The sequence below is a fragment of the Trypanosoma cruzi genome, genomic scaffold, assembly GCF_000209065.1.
Source record: "Trypanosoma cruzi strain CL Brener 1047053516697 genomic scaffold, whole genome shotgun sequence".
In the NCBI taxonomy this organism is placed as follows: domain Eukaryota; phylum Euglenozoa; class Kinetoplastea; order Trypanosomatida; family Trypanosomatidae; genus Trypanosoma; species Trypanosoma cruzi.
In genome coordinates this window covers 147417-164576 of record NW_001849550.1, presented here as the reverse complement: position 1 = coordinate 164576, position 17160 = coordinate 147417, and the positions used below count along the sequence as shown (strand labels likewise).

The 17160-nt window shown below is 46.3% G+C and overlaps 10 protein-coding genes across 10 annotated transcripts, besides 12 other annotated features; all 10 read right to left on the bottom strand.

Moving 5' to 3' along the window:
- Positions 1–17160: part of a sequence feature (heterozygous, non-Esmeraldo-like haplotype) that runs on past both edges of the window.
- Positions 636–1178, bottom strand: Tc00.1047053508153.800 (uncharacterized protein; the record flags this gene model as incomplete). The annotated part of the gene is made up of 1 exon (XM_817028.1): positions 636–1178. One exon carries the CDS (start codon positions 1176–1178, stop codon positions 636–638), a length of 543 nt encoding a protein of 180 aa, XP_822121.1.
- On the bottom strand, positions 1490–2470 carry Tc00.1047053508153.790 (hypothetical protein, conserved; the record flags this gene model as incomplete). The annotated part of the gene is made up of 1 exon (XM_817026.1): positions 1490–2470. One exon carries the CDS (start codon positions 2468–2470, stop codon positions 1490–1492), a length of 981 nt encoding a protein of 326 aa, XP_822119.1.
- Positions 2486–2525: a sequence feature (AT_rich).
- Positions 2730–2763: a microsatellite.
- Positions 2790–2837: a sequence feature (T-rich).
- Positions 2871–5207, bottom strand: Tc00.1047053508153.780 (uncharacterized protein; the record flags this gene model as incomplete). The annotated part of the gene is made up of 1 exon (XM_817024.1): positions 2871–5207. The coding sequence occupies one exon, from the start codon at positions 5205–5207 to the stop codon at positions 2871–2873; it is 2337 nt and encodes a 778-aa protein (XP_822117.1).
- Positions 5931–5965: a microsatellite.
- On the bottom strand, positions 6033–7928 carry Tc00.1047053508153.770 (hypothetical protein, conserved; the record flags this gene model as incomplete). The annotated part of the gene is made up of 1 exon (XM_817022.1): positions 6033–7928. The coding sequence occupies one exon, from the start codon at positions 7926–7928 to the stop codon at positions 6033–6035; it is 1896 nt and encodes a 631-aa protein (XP_822115.1).
- Positions 7961–8016: a sequence feature (AT_rich).
- Positions 8549–8863, bottom strand: Tc00.1047053508153.760 (hypothetical protein, conserved; the record flags this gene model as incomplete). Its single annotated transcript, XM_817020.1, has 1 exon — positions 8549–8863. One exon carries the CDS (start codon positions 8861–8863, stop codon positions 8549–8551), a length of 315 nt encoding a protein of 104 aa, XP_822113.1.
- On the bottom strand, positions 9167–10138 carry Tc00.1047053508153.750 (hypothetical protein, conserved; the record flags this gene model as incomplete). The annotated part of the gene is made up of 1 exon (XM_817018.1): positions 9167–10138. The coding sequence occupies one exon, from the start codon at positions 10136–10138 to the stop codon at positions 9167–9169; it is 972 nt and encodes a 323-aa protein (XP_822111.1).
- Positions 10686–10708: a microsatellite.
- Tc00.1047053508153.740 (uncharacterized protein) lies at positions 10763–13135 on the bottom strand (the record flags this gene model as incomplete). Its single annotated transcript, XM_817016.1, has 1 exon — positions 10763–13135. The coding sequence occupies one exon, from the start codon at positions 13133–13135 to the stop codon at positions 10763–10765; it is 2373 nt and encodes a 790-aa protein (XP_822109.1).
- Positions 13198–13221: a sequence feature (AT_rich).
- Positions 13482–13556: a sequence feature (GA-rich).
- On the bottom strand, positions 13652–14908 carry Tc00.1047053508153.730 (elongation initiation factor 2 alpha subunit, putative; the record flags this gene model as incomplete). The annotated part of the gene is made up of 1 exon (XM_817014.1): positions 13652–14908. The coding sequence occupies one exon, from the start codon at positions 14906–14908 to the stop codon at positions 13652–13654; it is 1257 nt and encodes a 418-aa protein (XP_822107.1).
- Positions 15054–15077: a sequence feature (AT_rich).
- Positions 15164–15196: a microsatellite.
- On the bottom strand, positions 15333–15638 carry Tc00.1047053508153.720 (hypothetical protein, conserved; the record flags this gene model as incomplete). The annotated part of the gene is made up of 1 exon (XM_817012.1): positions 15333–15638. One exon carries the CDS (start codon positions 15636–15638, stop codon positions 15333–15335), a length of 306 nt encoding a protein of 101 aa, XP_822105.1.
- Positions 15985–16009: a sequence feature (AT_rich).
- Positions 16134–17159, bottom strand: Tc00.1047053508153.710 (uncharacterized protein; the record flags this gene model as incomplete). Its single annotated transcript, XM_817010.1, has 1 exon — positions 16134–17159. The coding sequence occupies one exon, from the start codon at positions 17157–17159 to the stop codon at positions 16134–16136; it is 1026 nt and encodes a 341-aa protein (XP_822103.1).

Genomic DNA, 17160 nt, shown 5'->3' with positions numbered 1-17160 from the left:
GGCCGCATAAAGGCGTGTACATAAATAAAGCAGAAGAAGTGGAATTTTACCACCGTCACGCCAGGGCCATCCAAGCAGGGCATCAGCAGCCGAACCCACGCGCAGGAGAGAAAAGAGTCCCCGTACCGCCCAAATCAGCATAAAAACAAAAAAGGAGCAAAAGCAGAAAAAAAAAAAAAGAGAGACGTCATGTGCTCTCGTTCCATGCAAGCTCCATTTCATAATCGTAATAAGAGGCGCATTCGCCTATTCACCGGTGATAGGGAAAAAAACCTGTCAACTCTAAAGTATTTCTTCGTTCAAAATGAGGTACGGTAGGCTTTCCGTCGGAGCATGAGGCCCCAAACTGAAATGCAATGGAGGTTACTAATCGCAAGAGCAAGACACTGTAAAAGCATTGGCATCGATAAATGGAAAGGGTGATCAATGAGGCATTATTGCCCCACCGGCCCATCCCCTCTACTTCTCATCCTTAAAGCAGGAGGAGACGGTGACCCCCCGCCACATCCAGCACCGCTAGTCGTGGATGTATTTCGTCCCAAAAAGTGGAATCCACTTCCTTCTCGTGTTAGACAAATCACCAACACCATAGACGGTAAGATCCACCCTTTTTTATGCATATAGATATGGATATATTACTCATCATGTGCCTCCCCCTCGGCAGGAAGAACTGCTTCTTCATGTTGATTGTCCACGTCCTCGGGGTGTCTGTTGAGTTGCCTGGAAGCCTCCACTTCCTCCGTAGCGAAAAGAACCACAGCAACGTTACCCTGTTCGGAGGGAGTGGTAACCGGCTCCTCCTCCGGCGCCACTTTTTCTAGTGGCTTCTTCAGTCTCCGCTGCAGGATCACGTCATGCACCCGTAAAAGCCTTTCCTTTGTTTCTGATAGTCGTCGAAATAAAAGCGCTGCACTTGAGCGACATCGAGCAATCTTGGCACTAATGATATCTAATTTCTCTCGCTGGGCCTCGTTAAGGGTTTCAAAATGAGTTCGGTTATTCTCCAACTCATCATTTAGAGACTCAATTTCCCGAAGAAGGCGTTGCTGTTGCAAAAGAACGCTCCGTGAAATGTGCTCAACACCAAGAGCAGGTTTGAGTAGCGCAGATATGCCTTCCACCACGTGACGTGCGTTTACGTTCAAAGTACATGTCGCTCCCTTCCCCTCCTCCTTCATTGCAACTAAAGAAAAGAATCCCACGCGTGACTTCAGTTCTTCTCTCGGTTGCTCTCTATGATCCCTTAAGGATCCATAAAAACAGATGAATCTGATAAATTAAAAGGGGTAAAGAAAAAAGTAAAAGAGAAAATAAGAAAAACAATAATAATAGTACAAAAGGAGAGAAGCAAACTAAACGGCATCTTCACAAAGTGGGTTTGCGGTGCATTCCTTCACGCATTCACATCTAATTAAAGTAATGCAACAACAACAAAAAAAAACAAACAGAAAACGTCAACATAAAAAAAAGAGAGAGAGGCTCGGTTCCCTCACATCATGCGATAATTATACAGCCAAGGCTGGGGACCTTGACGAAGGCCATCGAACGACGGGGACTCCCTCATCTTGTACTTTGAGAGTGTAGTCGTTACTTCTCCACGCATCTCTTCATCATCTTCCCCCGCTTCACCCGTGCGCAACGGCACACGCTTAAGGCAGCGCATAAAGTGCACCTTCCCTCCCCACACCCTAAAATACAAACAGTTCTTGATGAGCAACGAGAAAGGGACACCGTCGGCGTGTGTACGTACACTGAACGAAGGGTCCAACTTTCGAATGATACCAAACAGCTCCTGAGGTCTAATTTGCACCTCATCATAAAAGTAGTGAGCATTAGGATTCTCTTCCTGAAAAGGCGAGGATGCGTTAAAATCTCCCCTAGAGCCAAATGGCGACACAATGTCATTTTCTGAGACGAATTCAGCAGGAAGCGGAGGTCCATACTTTAGCACCGCGTCGTGCACCAACGCATCAAAGCGCTGTTGAATGATACTATGACCACTATTCGCATCCACACTGTCGTACTCCAAATGCCGCGGGGGATTTGGAGCATGACGATGATGATGCGCACTGCCTGTATCCTTCGTAAAGGCTCTCACACGAGCGTCATGCTCTGCAAGCGCCTCATCCTGCTGATGGCGCAAAAACTCCGCATCGGCATGAGAAAGATCACCGCGGCTGACACTTTGCGCCACGGCACTCTTCTGCCTTCGCTTTGCGTCCTCTTTCATTCGCACAGCGCTCTGTTTTGCCAGATTTGTTCTACTGATGCGGTACGTCGACTTCTGCGCGGGATTCCTACTCGTGGCGTTCATTACGGTCGCGAGCCTACGCTCGGAACGCCACTGTCGGCCTGCCCCGCCCAAAATACCACGGAACATAAAAAAGGCAGATATACTCAACAAAACATAAAGGAAAACCGTCAAAAAAAAAAAAAGGAAATTAGAAACATCCCACATACGCGCACGCATACAACTGGATAAAACAAAAAAAAAAATTAACAAAAAAAAAGATATTATTATTATTGTTGTGTGTGTGTATGCATTTATTTTCAATGTTCATTCACTACAATTTAAGTGTCTGCACTGCGGGCCACTTTTCCCTCCCTTTCGCACACTCACTCTTTCCATGGCAAATGTCTTTGGGTTCAGTCGTGGAAAAAATCCATGTTGGAGCGCCAACACTTCGCATGAGTGCTGCATATACTATGGCAAATGCCAAAAGAAGCGTTAATAATAATAATAATTGATAATAATAAAATAATGGCAACGCTAGCAGTTAAAGACAGGCAAAAAAAAAAAGGGAGAGAAAGAAATTGCAAAAAAAAAAAAAAAAAAACTGCAATCGTACCATTAAAATCCCTCAAGCATGTTAGCTCTCCCACCAGTAAACACGTGGGTTCTCTGTTGCGCGTGGGGCATCAATGGTCTCTGATATATACGGCTCTACTTGCAGGGCAAATTGGGTATCGTCATTTCCATTTATCCCTCCCATAGCATTTAATTCAAAAGTGACAAGTGACAAACTTTCATGCGCTGCCCCCTCTTTGGGGGCATCGGAATCAAACAAAAAATTGCTAGTCGTCTTTTCAAAAGGATTGGTTTGTCCCGTTTCAACCGCCATGCCGGTTTCCCTTAAGAGAGAGACGTCGCGTGAAGACACTCGACCATCCGCATTTGATTCAGCCCCCTCCGCATTCCCTTTACCCCGCAAAGACTCAGAGTCCTCTGCATGAATGTCGCGAGAAGTTTTTACGACGGGTGAATCTCCATCCCGCTGTGGCTTCCCTATAATAAAACGATTTGATGAACCCGTTGCCGCCTCCTTCTCGTTCTTCTGTGCGGGGACATAACTTTGATATTCATGGCTGTACGAAGTCATCACACTATCCGTTACACTTGGCATCGGCTTCTCCACCAATTGCCCCGTGGTACCCGTGGGAGTGGCGGCTTGTGGAGTCATCCGACTCTCATCCGGGCGACCGCCATCACCGTTAGGAACATCGTCGCCACCGCCAGATTTGCTGGCATTTTCTTCAGGTAATATTCTGGCACCTTGCGCAGAGAACATGACGATATCGTCATCGTCCACAACATCACTGATTTCTACACCGCTGTTGTCGTAATCATACGGCATGAGTAGTTCCGTGCGGTATCGCTCCGGTTCCGCAAAGCAGCGCCTTCGAAGTCTGAAACTCATATATTCTCCTCGGGAGAAAATCATGGCTCCGATTTTGTCCGAATATTCCTCCTGGTTAAGGATGGAAGCGAGGTCGACAGGATGCGAGCATCGCTCCACCTCCACCTCACCAGTGTTGTAGCGACGAATCAATCCCATCACCAACCGAGACTTGTATGACGATTTGCAAAGACCATCGACCCCCGTCTTAAATCGAGACACCAGCACGGGACGGTTTCCAATGCGCCTCTTGTTTCCCACCTTGCATCCAGAAGAGACAATACATATGGACGTCGGGTTCTTCGCCAGATCCAATGCCGTTAATTCACGCTCATTTTGTGAGGGATGTAAAACGGAGAAGTCCACCAGTCGTACTCCCCCCTCTTGATTTAATGGAATGTCGGGCGGAGCCAAGAACGGAGAAGAAAACCGTAGTTCCGCGGTTTGGGAAGTATTCGATGTCAAACCAAAGCCATACGCCTCTACTCGTCTGGCAGAAGAAGCATCCTTCCCTCCCGTCTCCGCCTCGACATTCATGACATCTAAAATCACTTGATCGACCAAAACCACCATCGAATGATAATCCCGTACAGGGCGCATCAAGGGGTCGTTAAGGTGAGCCACCATGGTAAGGTGAAGCGTAAGAGGAACGCCTGTTTTGTTTTGGGGTAATTTCGAATGCGAAGGAATAAGTGGCAATGAAATACATCGCCTTCCCCCGGGAGCGTTGTACGCTTCACTAGGGTCCACCCCATACTTATCACACACGTAAAATGAAGAGGAATAATTGCTGCAATGGCCATGTCCCTTCGTCTGAGGACGATCTGCGGCTTCTCCCTCAACAGAACGGCTTCCTTCTGTGGATCCTGAAGAAAGCTTGATGGAAGCCTTCCTAAACACAGTTGATATCTTCGATACGCACCGGGAATAGTAGGCAGACATTGCCTCAACCTTTGCACTGGTAGGACGCTCTCCTTCACCTCCGGTGTATACAAAGGCTCTGTTGGGATTACGACACTCGATGCTAAAATAAAAAGGGTGAATTACCTTTGGCGATACCTTTGAACGAAGTCGGTCGGCGTCATCCGTGTTGTATGAATCCAAATACTTGAGGTTTGTGGAAAACACTGGGCGTTCATATCCCGGATCGAGCGAGTGGTCGGCATCCTTATCAAGAAACCTAAAGTATACTGTATAGGCCGCTGCATTGATGGGGGACCACTTCACCTCAGTGATACCAGGCAGCCTTTCAGAAGATCCTTTGTCGATACCAATTCTTTTGGCACTTGCACTCATCATCTGATGCATTGCCACTGCAGGAGAGAGCCACCGTGTGGTCTGAGTGACACCATCCCTAAAAAAGACCACACGCATTTCATCCCAGCATGGGGTTTCCACGCATGACGATAGAGCAGAGGTGAAGTTGGTGCAGACATCCACACTGATGTCCTCTAGAGTAATACAACAGGGAAAGCGACCCCCCTCATTGGCACGAGAAATGAGTGGTTGCTCGCTCTCAGTTTGAATCATGTGTGAATATAAATAAAAAATAAAGTATGCTAGTCACCTACTTTTTGTTTCTTTGGGCTCTGATAAACAATATTCTCCGGTTCCCTTTTTGTAACCGAAAAGACCCCTCTTCCTTGAGGTCTGGCAATTGTAACAGAGCATTAAGAGAATTTCCATGGGAGGGCCGCAAAAGATGTCAAGCACTCAATCAGTAAAGACATCACCCGTTTCGGCTTCAGCAGGTGGGGGAAGTGGGGCCAAAGACACACACAAAAAAAAAGCACCTCAAAAAAAGAAAAAAAAAAAAGAATTGAAAACGTCACTGACAAATAAAGGCGTGGGCGGTCAAAAACGAAGGCGCCGTTGCATTTTCACTGCACATCCCGACTGGGCGTCTCTCTCCTTTTTTTTTTTTTACTTTCTTTTTTCGCACGTTCAGTTTCACACTTATTTTAATTCCATTTTAAACTGGGAGAATCCTCTTTCCTGGGAAAAGGAATCGTTAATGCACAAGTACATGGATAAGAAATAGCAGCGGGAGACGGAAAGCTCTAGCCAACGTGTATTGAGAAAAACACCTCGGCAAAAAGCAGCATCCACTCATAACCACCACATAAGATGCGGTCATCCCAAGGGCAGCATCACAAAAGCTGAAGAAAGCTCCACACACACACCAAAAAAACATCCCAATGAAAAAAAAACCACCCACTCCTCCCCTGCTTCATCCACCATATATATATATATAGAGAGAGAGAGAGAAAGAGAGAGAGAGAGAGAGATACATACCAAAAAAAAAAAAACAGAAAAAAAAAGCGTAATAATAACACTCAGTGCGAGCCGTCACGGTCAGTGACTCATCCTCAGGGGCTGAAGTTCCGCCTCAGTACCCTCGTCGCCACGGTAGGGGAATGCGGCAAAAAATTCTCTGCAACTGCGAGCCCAATTGCTTGGATGTGGCGGGTTAGAGCGCCACCACTTGTAAAGACCGCAGAGCAAACAACAAAGAAGAAACACAATGGCAAGCACAAGAAAAAAAAACCGGCCTGCGTCACCCTCACCCACAATTTTATCTGCGGCAACCACAGTCTCTGTGCGAGTCTTTCCGGCTGCGCTGGAGTAGACTAAGTAGGAGGTCATCATGCCAAGATCCTCGTGGGTGAGAATGTGGCAGTGATACACCACCTCCCCCGTGTACGTTGCCGCACGCCAACGAATAATAGTTTCACCGTCGAGTATAGGAATTGTATCACGCAACTCCCCCGAGAACACTCCAAATTCAGACATTGAAAAGTTCTCGTGTAGGCCTCCCTTGCGCGGAGTAAAACTTACAAATACAAAATGATTCACATGTAGGTGAAGTGGATGCGGCACGATATCCGTGGGGTCCCCAAACACACGAGCCTCAACAGTAGCACCAAGAGGTACAACAAATCCATGATAGTTTTCACGTAACTCCCCCTTCTCTCCTGAGAAATGCTCACGAAAGCAGGTTCCAGAATGAACAGGCGAAGAGCAATCTGTGCCGTATCCAATGACATAATACGGCTTTGGCGTTGGAATTTGTTCCTGGGAAAAAGAGATGTCGCGCCACATGGTTGGATTGTCCGCGGTTAAGTAGCTTACATTAGTTAATGGAAAACAAAGAGGAAACGTAATTTCATGAGGACGACGTTGCTTTGATCGATGTGAGCGGACTGCTATATAAAAAATCGGTTCCTCCAACCTTCCAGAAATCACCGGTAGCTCCCGCTTTTCATCATCTTCACATACCGCCACCACATCGTAACGGGTAGCAGTTGTAAAGTATAACCAGTTATCCTTCAACTCACGTGTACACTTCAATGGAACACCATCAATGGCAGCAACGTGGAAACGACACTCCTTCGGAAAGCTGATGTTCAAATGACAAGATCCAGCCGCAAAAGCCAAACGAAGAAGCGTCTTTTCTCCACGATTGATGTTCATAGTCGGTTTATGTTGTCCGTTGACGAGAAACAAGTCTAAAGGCATTGGTAGGACCTTCCCACTTTTACTCAAAATACGGGGTCTCGATGACATGTTTGTTCTAATGGCGATATCCACTTCCTCCATTGTCATTCCATCGCAAAGGTTTGATTTGCCTAAGCGATACAAATGCACCATCAAAATAAATGAAGGCAATGAAGCGATCGGGTCATTTTTCGTTGAGTCTATAATAAAAGGCCCAAACAATCCTCCCATGAGCAAAAGATATGCAGAGCCGTGGGCGTGGGTGTGATACCAATGAAAACCAGGAAGGTGTTTCTTCGGTATGTCCAATTCGTATTTCAAAAAATGTCCAGGGGACGCTGTCTTAAAGACGTCATCCACTCTGGGATCCCCATGCACGCCGTGGAAATGAACGTTTGTGGTATTGACCTCGTGGAAATTGTAAAACTCATCCTCACCGTGCGCATACGTCTGCCCACCCAAATCATTGAACATCCGCATGACCAGTTTCCCCCCGGGTTTGACGTGAATAACAGGGCCTGGAACGGAGGCAACGTCATCGTAAACGTACAACCGTCCCGTGTACGTGAACACCGCCCCCTCGCCGTAGCCACGCAAAGGAACAGACACCTCTGACGCGCGTACTCTGAGATCCACAACGGTCCTTCCATGCAAAGGAAAGACTTCCCTCAGCGGTGCCAGTTCCCTGCCGCTCCCCGGCATCGCGACCCCCAGCAATAGCAGGAAGAAACAAAAAGCCAATCGTCGTGTCATCTAGAAGCAGCCTCCCACCTCTCTACAACAACAAATAAATAAAAGAAAATTTAAAGAAAAAAAAATATTTGTGTTAATAAATTTAATTGAATCCTTTTTTTTTTTTTTTCCTCTCTCCTTTTGAAGGGTTGGCAAGGCTCTTCTCTATGTGTTCTATTTGTTCCTCCCTTCACGCGTACTGCACCCAGCGCAACCTTAAAAACACGAAACGAAGAAAAAAGGAGGATGAGGACAAAATATTCCTAAAGAGTAAGGCTGCCAAGGGGCAAAAAGAAAAAAAAAGAGTCAAAGGAAAAAACCGAGTAAACATAAAGCGGCAGGCACATGCACGCACACGCACGAGCAGAGCGATACATACACACATACATGTGCCTTATGTGTGTGTGTGTGTGTGTCGCGGTGAGATGGAAAGAAAGGCGGCAATAAATTCATCACTCCTTTCCCCCTCTCTCTCTCACTTCATATCCTTCACGGGTTAAATTGTAGGTATCCACTAATCCCCTTTACGAGGGAAAAACAAAACAAAAAAAACTAAAAGAAAAAAGCGCCAGCCGCACAGAGAAACAGCAAAAGAAAAAGGAAGAAAAAAGCCACACAACCATCCACCATTCCACTATGCCTTAAATCAGTTTCTTTAGCTTCTCAAGCTGCTCAAAAGAACATCCAGTCCACTTTGGGTCTGTGATGTCCACATCGTTCTTGTTAATCAGTTGCTTGTATTTGGCCTCATTCCTGCGGGCAATGGGGTCACGCCAGTACGGGTATCCCGCCCACCAACCGTGCTTGCGCTCTGTTTCCTCCGAGCAGTGCCCCATGTGCTTCCAAAGAAACATCATGCACAGAATTCCAACGGTTGTATGGAGTGGGTACTCCTGTGAAAACAACTTCAACTGAAAGACCGGCAGCCGGTCACACTTCCAGCGTGTGTACACCATTTTTGATTAAAGTCCGTAAAATCTCTAATTTTTTTTCCTTTTGTGTTGTTGTTGTTTGTTTTTATTATATTTTTCAAAGGCACAATAAGAAGAAAGGAAGGTACACAAGCAGAAAATAAAAACAAATAAGAAACCAACACGGCAGTAAAGTCAACGCATTGGAATGCCCACTCGTGCCATCCCTCTTTCTTTATAATTATTCTTTTCCTTCTCACTCTCTTGCAGAAATGAGGCGCCCAGCAGGCGAGGAAGAAGGAGCAATCCTCCTGATATACATAAAAAAGATACATCTCTATCAAGAACTCAATCTATCCATGACATGCCATCCACGGGTGTCTCCTCGCAAACTTGAAGAGCACTAGAGGGTGCCCAAACACCACGTCTAAAAACACCAGTCTGGGCCATTTTGATACTCGGAAAGTGCATGGACGCAGCATCATCGCAAGGTCGGTTCTTCTTGTTAAACAATCCCTCGTAATACGTGCCATCCGGGAAGATCCATTGACCTTGTGTAAAGACACCGTCCACCCAAGATCCGCGGTACTCACTGCCTCCTGCAAAGTGATATGTTCCATAGCCATGCTTCAGCCCATTCCTCCACGTTCCTGAAAATATGTCGCCATTCAAATAATAGAACATTCCCTGGCCATGGCGTTTATTCGCCAGAAAATCCCCCTTGTAAACGGTACCGTCCTTGTTCTTCATCAGCCCCTGTCCGGTTCTTACGCCACGAACGTAGTCGCCATGGTAGCAGGGATACACCCCATACTCAATAATCCACGAGACAATTTGACGACTTATTTTGTACTTTTCAGCAACGTTTGTGATGAACTGCTCGTCCGGCACCGCACCTCCCAACTTTTGCATCTCCTTCTCAACAATCCGGTCGCACTCGCTCTTTCCCCGACTGACAAAGCAGTAGCGCCCCGTGCCGTGCTTCTTTCCCTCAAAAAACTCCCCGTCATAGCGATCCCCGTTGGGATAAACCGCCTTTCCACTTCCCATGCGCTGCTGAAACTCGTCGCGTGCACCAGCGTAAATGCCCAGCACACAGACAGAACGAACAAAGTTGCGGTCATAATTCATTCCTTCTTCCTCCATCTGCTCGCAGAAGGCATCCACCCACGCATCCACGTCCGCCTCACGATCGTCCTCGGGCTTCTGAAGATACGTCTCATCAAACTTCAGCCACACAAACAGTTCGGCGGATTTATACCCCGTCTGTTCATCCACCTCGTCAAGGTTAATCACCACTTCCTTCTTTTGCTTCGACATGTTCTTCCCGAACCCCCTCCTTTAGGCACACACACACAAAAAAAAAAACCTTCAAAAAAAGAAAGAAAGTTCCCACATAAACGGATGGTAAATAAAACAACACACGCCTCGGCCGAATTCCTGTTTCTTCCTTGTCATTCCTGCCGGAACGTTGAAAAACAATTCCATGATGCCGTTTCAACACCCATGTGGGTCATAGCGCTGCCTCGCTTTGCAGGCCGACGCCACCCAACGACTCAGATAGGAAAAAATAAAAAATATGCAAGAAATAACAAAGCAATAAATATCAAACGCTTCAAAGAGTCAAGACTGAAAAACAAACAAACAAACAACAACAAATCTATGAATCACACACGCTTCCTAAATTCACATGAAGAAACCTAAGTACATAAAGAGACATATGAAGCTGCAGTTTTTCGCAATCATATTGGAGGAAATGGCGGCAAAACAAAACTAATCCAACAACAAAAACAATATATATATATATATATTCCGAGCATTTGCAACTGCATCATTCCTCTTCCGTAAAAAAAAAAAAAAACATTGGATATATATATATATATATATATACAAAACAAAAAAGTGCCTCCGGGAAGCCGCGAGAATACGCAATGGTACCCATGACTAACCCAACAGTAGAGAAAAAATAACAGAAATGATAACAGCCAGTGCAAGCACTGTAAAGAAAAAAATAAAAATCAAACGTTTGCTACGATGTAACAGCAGCCGTCTTCTTAACTCGGCGCCATGGCTCTCCAAATGACACGTCCCCTCTACGGTAACGCATGGTTCCTGAAGCATATTCCCCTCATCATGCAATAAATTTCTTTCAATGATGTTTTCATTATCATCGTTGCTCATTGTTGAAGTACCCGAAAGACACGCATTTGGAGAAAACACCCCCTCCGTTGATGATAAAACAAGTTTATCCTCGACATTGTCTCGGCTCGAGGACGGCGCCAATGAGTCGGCCTGCACTGTTGGATTTTCACCGGGAGTAAAAGGAGGGATCACAGATGTTTTATGCACATCCCCTTCCTTATCGCCGGTTTCATCGGACAATGAGCGGTCAGTGTCCCTACTTCCGTTGAGAATGAGCGGATTCGCCATGCTCACTGAGGAGGGGGTATTGCTGCGGCTGCATAGAGATTCGTCCCGAAGGGACTTTCGACGTGCAAACTCCAGGAGGACGCGAAACAAGTCTTCATCGTCATTCACAGACGTAAGAGAATCAACAAGTAAAATGTGAAAATCTTGACTAATTTGAGGCGCCGCCCCCACCACTGATGCAGTCACAGTTGAAATTCCGTACAAAAGCGTCAGCGCCGCGCTATTTTTTCCCTCTCGAACAGCCCTGGGCAAGACCGTGGGCGAACTCGAACGAAGACCCAAAAGATCAGCTATTTCAGGGGTGTGCTGCCTGCGTTGGAGGCCAAGTGCAATGCGCCAAAGCAGTATATCCCTCACGCTGAAGCTTAGCAGAAACTCGTCAATTTCTTTCCCATAGAAATTGTACCGGTCAACCTCATGGGCCCCTTCCTGCCGGAGAGCGTCCAACAAAAACGAGGAATCCCCCTTTTCCCCACTCACGGGGGCAGAGTTTCCTGCGCGCTCCAAAAAAAATCGGATCTCTTTTTGTCTGAAGTGGCACAACCGTTCGTCGTCCTCTTCCTTAAAAAAAGGGTGATTTTGAACCGCATAGATGTCTAGCCGCTCGGTACAAACCAATCGGGTGCATTGCTCAATCAAATCCCGCAATTTCACATCCTCGACTTTTTTCAAATCCAAAAAATGTCTCTTACGTCCCGCAGGCTCAGGCTCATCATGGCTACGCGACCCGTTTCTTTCCTTTGATGCCTCAAAGTGGAGCATTTTTAGTTCAGACATCAAAGATGTCACGTCGTCCTTCTCGTGGAAAGGCCTCGTAGAAGTCGCCAAGTAGAAGGCCAGGCAACCAAACGCCCATATATCATGTGCCCGTCTTTTAGCGCCATTTAAATCGCCCTTCACACCCGTGAGAGCAACCTCCGGTGAGCACCAGCGTAGCCACTCCAAATCTTCGAAGGAATTAAAGAATTCCGCGGCGAGTAGAGTTACATTTAAATCGGGAGTAACAAATATCAGTTCTGGTCTTAAACTTCCATGCCCCACACCACAGGCATGAAGCTCCAACACTGCCTTTAGAACCCCCCTAAGTAAGTGGCGTAGCAAATAATTTCTAAAAGGCCATTTCCTTTCCACTCCCCAGCGACATGTTACAAATTCTGGAAGGTGTGATGATAAGCAATCCATCAGCTGCAAAAGTGTTGCCCCTGCGACAAAGTCAATAATAAGCACATTAATTGAATTGCATGGATCGCCTGCTTTTGACAGGATATAACGCCGTAGCTGAGTTCCAAGAAGAGCAATCGCCCTCTTCAAACTCTTTAGAACAACATAATTTTCCTCCATCCCCATCGGATTCCGTACTACGCAAACTCTCCCACTCTCCCAAGCTGCACTCATTCCAAAACACTTGCAAATGCCATTTTTCTTGCTGATCAAATGAGTAGCCTTCGCGTATTTGTGAAAGTGTTCACCCAAAAAAAATACTCGGCCATGGTAGTATCCCACGCACAACAAACGATCATTCATCCATGAGGAATAACAAAGCCAGACCTCACATGTATGATCGTCATAAAGCATTACAATGGGATAGAGGACGTACTTCTCGTGCTGCATTGGATCCACAACAGTGATGCCATTTTCAGCTCTCCTCGTTGAGGTGGTCAAATTTCCCAGGCTTTCATCCCGACTGAGGGAGAAGGAATCTCCAGTGAACGAACTCCCTTCACAAAACCCCTCCAAACATGAATTCATCACCGGTAATGATATTTCTGAAACGGATAAAACGGCGTGCATCTCATTTTTCTCAACTGTCGGGTGGCCTTCGTCCGTGTCCGTCTCCTGGAACCCTTTTCCTCCTCCTGTTTTATTTTCTCCCTTGTCATGCTCCATTCACGTCACAAGTTCACGTTCTGAAATGAGAAAAAACAGTATATATATATGTGTGTGTGTCCAAATATAATAAAATATTTTTATTACGGGTTTATGGAACGTGTCCCCGTCCTTTCATAATTCTTCCACACACATATATATATATATGAAGAAAAAAAAAAAAAACAAAGGAAGAGTCAGCGAATCGTCAAAAATACTGCCGCAAATAAATTTTTCTGCGGCAATTATCAAATGTCATGTGAGACAAATTTATCCATGCACACCACCGGCACCGTCCATTAACTCTTCTTCGCGATTAAAACATCATTATTATTTTTATTTAACAACCTGACAACGAACCCCTCGTCTCTCTCTCTCTCTCTCGCTCCACCTCTCCTTCTCCATTTCCCCTCTTCTTCTTCTTTCCCCCCTCCCTCTCTCTGCTTCCTTTATTTTCCGTAGGATTAAGAAACATAATAACAACAAAGAAAACAAAAAAACGTTCCACGGATGTGGCAGTCCTACTCAAGACAGCGATCAATCTGTCTCATCATCATCGTCGTCTTGATCGTCGTTTGGCTCATCCTTCAGTTGTTCCTCCTCACCAAGAGCGTAGGGGCCATGAACCACCCTCAAAATCCCGCCACGTTTCGCAATTTCAATCGCCATTGTCTCAATCGTCTCTCTCATACGACGCATGCCTTCCTCCCTTTCTTCGGTCTTGGCTCGCAGGCGGTATCTGGGAGGCCCAACGATAGTAACAGAGATGGGAATTTGGGGCTCTTGATCCGCCTTAAACCTACGGCCAAGCAAAAGCACATCTCGCAGAGCATTCACGCCATCACACTGAAAGCATGTCATTTCAATATCAGCGTGAATGGTGGCAGTATCGTTCCGCACAGTGTGCTCCAATGTCGCCAGCAGTAACTTCTGAGCCTTCTCTGGGAGATGAAGAGGCCCAAGAATACCCTCCACATCGCGGTTGCGATTCAACTCATGCAGCCAATCCCACGCATGTTTCCCCGGTTGACGCCGATACAAGGGATATGCAATCATCTCCATCGCCTGCGCCGCTGGAATGCCGCATTCATCGGCAACGTGACATACAATAGATCTCACCTCATTTCCCTTTAGAAACCGAGCCTCACACTCCTTTGCCTCCTTAAGAGTTACCTGCTTCTTGGAGAGATCAATGTATCCCTTCTCCTTATCAATTCGAATTACTTGAGCAGCCTCATTCCTACCTACCTTGATAACTTTTCCAATGGCCCGAATGCGGATCCTCGTAATTTCCGTGTACGGAATAATACCCTCATGATTGCCATACTCCAGGAGTTGAACCACAGCGGAGGTATCATTGACCTGAATCACTTTGACCCACACCACATCATTTTCCTTTGGCAGCTTTTCCTCGTAGAAACACACGTCCCGCCCGTCCCAGGTCGTTACTCCAAGACAGGCGGCCAAAAACCTCTGCTGCCGCTTGTCAAGATCTTTCATCCATTGCGGTTTCTGAGTATTATCTCCCCCCGACTGTTCCGTGTCCACCGTAACGGCAGCCGCAGCTGAGAGAATAGAAGCCTTCTCCAGCTCTATCAGCACTTTTTCAAAAGTGGATGCGTCAAAGGGAACGTTAAACGGTTCTGTCAAGGTGAGTTTTCTCCGCGAGAGGGTTGGATGACGAACGAAGTACTGCTTCGGCGCCTGGTAATACGCCTCGTCGGTGGTTCGGCAGCAGCACTTCGTACTGTAATCCACCCTCTCGATGTCCTTCACTGGGCCATGCGACGCCATCGGTGTATTAACTTCTTGGCACGGATGCAAACCGGCACCACCAAAAGCAAAAAAAAAAAAAAAAAAGGCAAGAGAGAGAGCGGAAAATTCAAAAAACACTTTTAAGACGGTCCCCAACTGTATGAAAAGGTTAGGAAACACAGTCTTTTTTTTTTATATATATATATATCCAAAAGGACAAAAAAAAAAGTCGAAAGCGGCAAGATCACAATAAATAATTTTCGCTTTATTCAGAGAGCAAATGGAGTGAGAACCAAAAAAAAAAAAAAAAAAAAAAAGAAAAAAAAACGCCGGCAGGCATTCGCAGCATACGGCAAGTCACAATACCGTCATTCCAAACAAATCCCAGCAGTGACTTTGTTATAAAAATATTTGCAACCAAAAACTCACAATTCGCAGCCAAAATGCAACCCCATAATAATTCCTACCCGCCCCTCGAGGGCATAGTCAACCTATCCAGCAGCTCAGTTCGCTGAAGCCTTCCCTGTCCCTCATTAAACTCTTTTGTAAAGTCATCCTCGGAGCTATTGAAAAACGCCTCAATGGCATCGCGGTCAGCCTGTCCAAGTGGGGTGTTGTTTTTCTTGCCCCTTCGTACTGGAGAGTCATCAGGCAAGCCACGTTGCCCTTGAAGCTTCCCGACTTGTGCCCGAAGCGCATCGTGCCTCTCACGCAACGTTGACAACTCCGCCAGTAGCCGCTCACGCACCAACTCCTCCCTTGATGACATCTCCTTTCAGTGAAAAGACGTCACCTCGATCAATTTGGGCACTCTAACAGAGCTGTAAAATAATAAACAAAAAACATAAGGAAAAAACAAAGATGAAAAAAAGAGAGCCAAAGACAGAGAAAAGCATGCGGGCGAAAGACATTCGCAAAGAGAGTCATGTAATATAACTCGAAATAAACAAACGTGAACACCTCACAAAATAATTAGCATCATACACTAAAAAACCACGTCACAAACTGCAGTTCACCTGTAGAATAGCATCCCCCTCCCCTCTCCCCCTGGAAGGTTAACGATAATGTACCATACATGTATAATATATGTATATGTATGCATGTACAAAGGGAGGAAAAAAAAAATAATAATAATAATAACAAAGCAAGGTTTTAATATATATATATAACAATAAAGTTGCGCATTTGCCCTCTCTCTTTCATTGCATTATGTCCGAACGTTAACAACAAAAGAAAAAAAGTTGTTATTGCCATAAGAAGAGCATCACGTGTTGCTTCTTTGACCCGAAAACCGAGAAATTTGGCTGATGAGAAGAAGCAGCCACAGGGAACGCTCGGTTTTGTCCGTGAATGCAATTTCGACGCAGTGGCCCCCAGCCTCTTTGCAGTGCTCAAGTTCAATTGCAAATTTTTGTGGTGGAGAAGCCACCGGCCTGACGCGATTCACCGCTTGGAGCGAAACGATGTGGCGTGTCTGTGAAACATCGTCTGGGCTGTCAAAAAACAAAAGTGTTTTTGTTTGGCTCAGAACACAATAGACTCGACTCCAATGACGCACAACCTTCAGAAAAACGTAATTCTGCCGTATAACCCGCTCACTTTCGAGGCTATAGCTCGTGTCGACAGGAGGGCACCAGCAGTTTTTCGGAGAGCGTTCAACAGACGGCCGCACCGCCCGTGACGAAGGCAATTTTACACCCTTGTTTCTACTTTCCGCCAGATCGCCATGATCATCTTCACTATCCGGCAACACGGCAGAAGAAGGCGGCGTGGCACCAGGCAGCAAATGTGACGGCACGGAGTTCTCTATCAGATTCAACTCACTTCTCAGCCAGGCGTTCGATAACTGATTATCCAGGTAATCGTTCTTCATCGTGGCAATTTGCATGCGCAGTATCTCCAGCTCATTCTCGTATGAATTCGAAAGGGCACGAACAACATGCTCATCGTAGGAGGGAGCTGAACTGGCGGAAACCAATTTTTTGTTTTCTTCCCGCTGTTGATGAAGTTCCTCGCGGAGTCTGGCAACTTCGGCCAACAGCTCCTTTTGCCTCCACCGCTCGCTGTTCTCATTCTCCTCCGTTGCCCTGCGAAGAGCACGCAGCGTGCTCATTGTATCCGACAGTTTATCACCACACACCTTCAGCCGCATGCCGGTGTTGTGGAGCAGTTGGTGCATGTTTTCATGCGCAATACGAAATATCTCCGCCGACCCCATTGCATACTCCACGACAAGTTGAAGCCGATCCGCCCATTCATTCTGTAAAAAATCCATCGCCAGGCTCGTCATT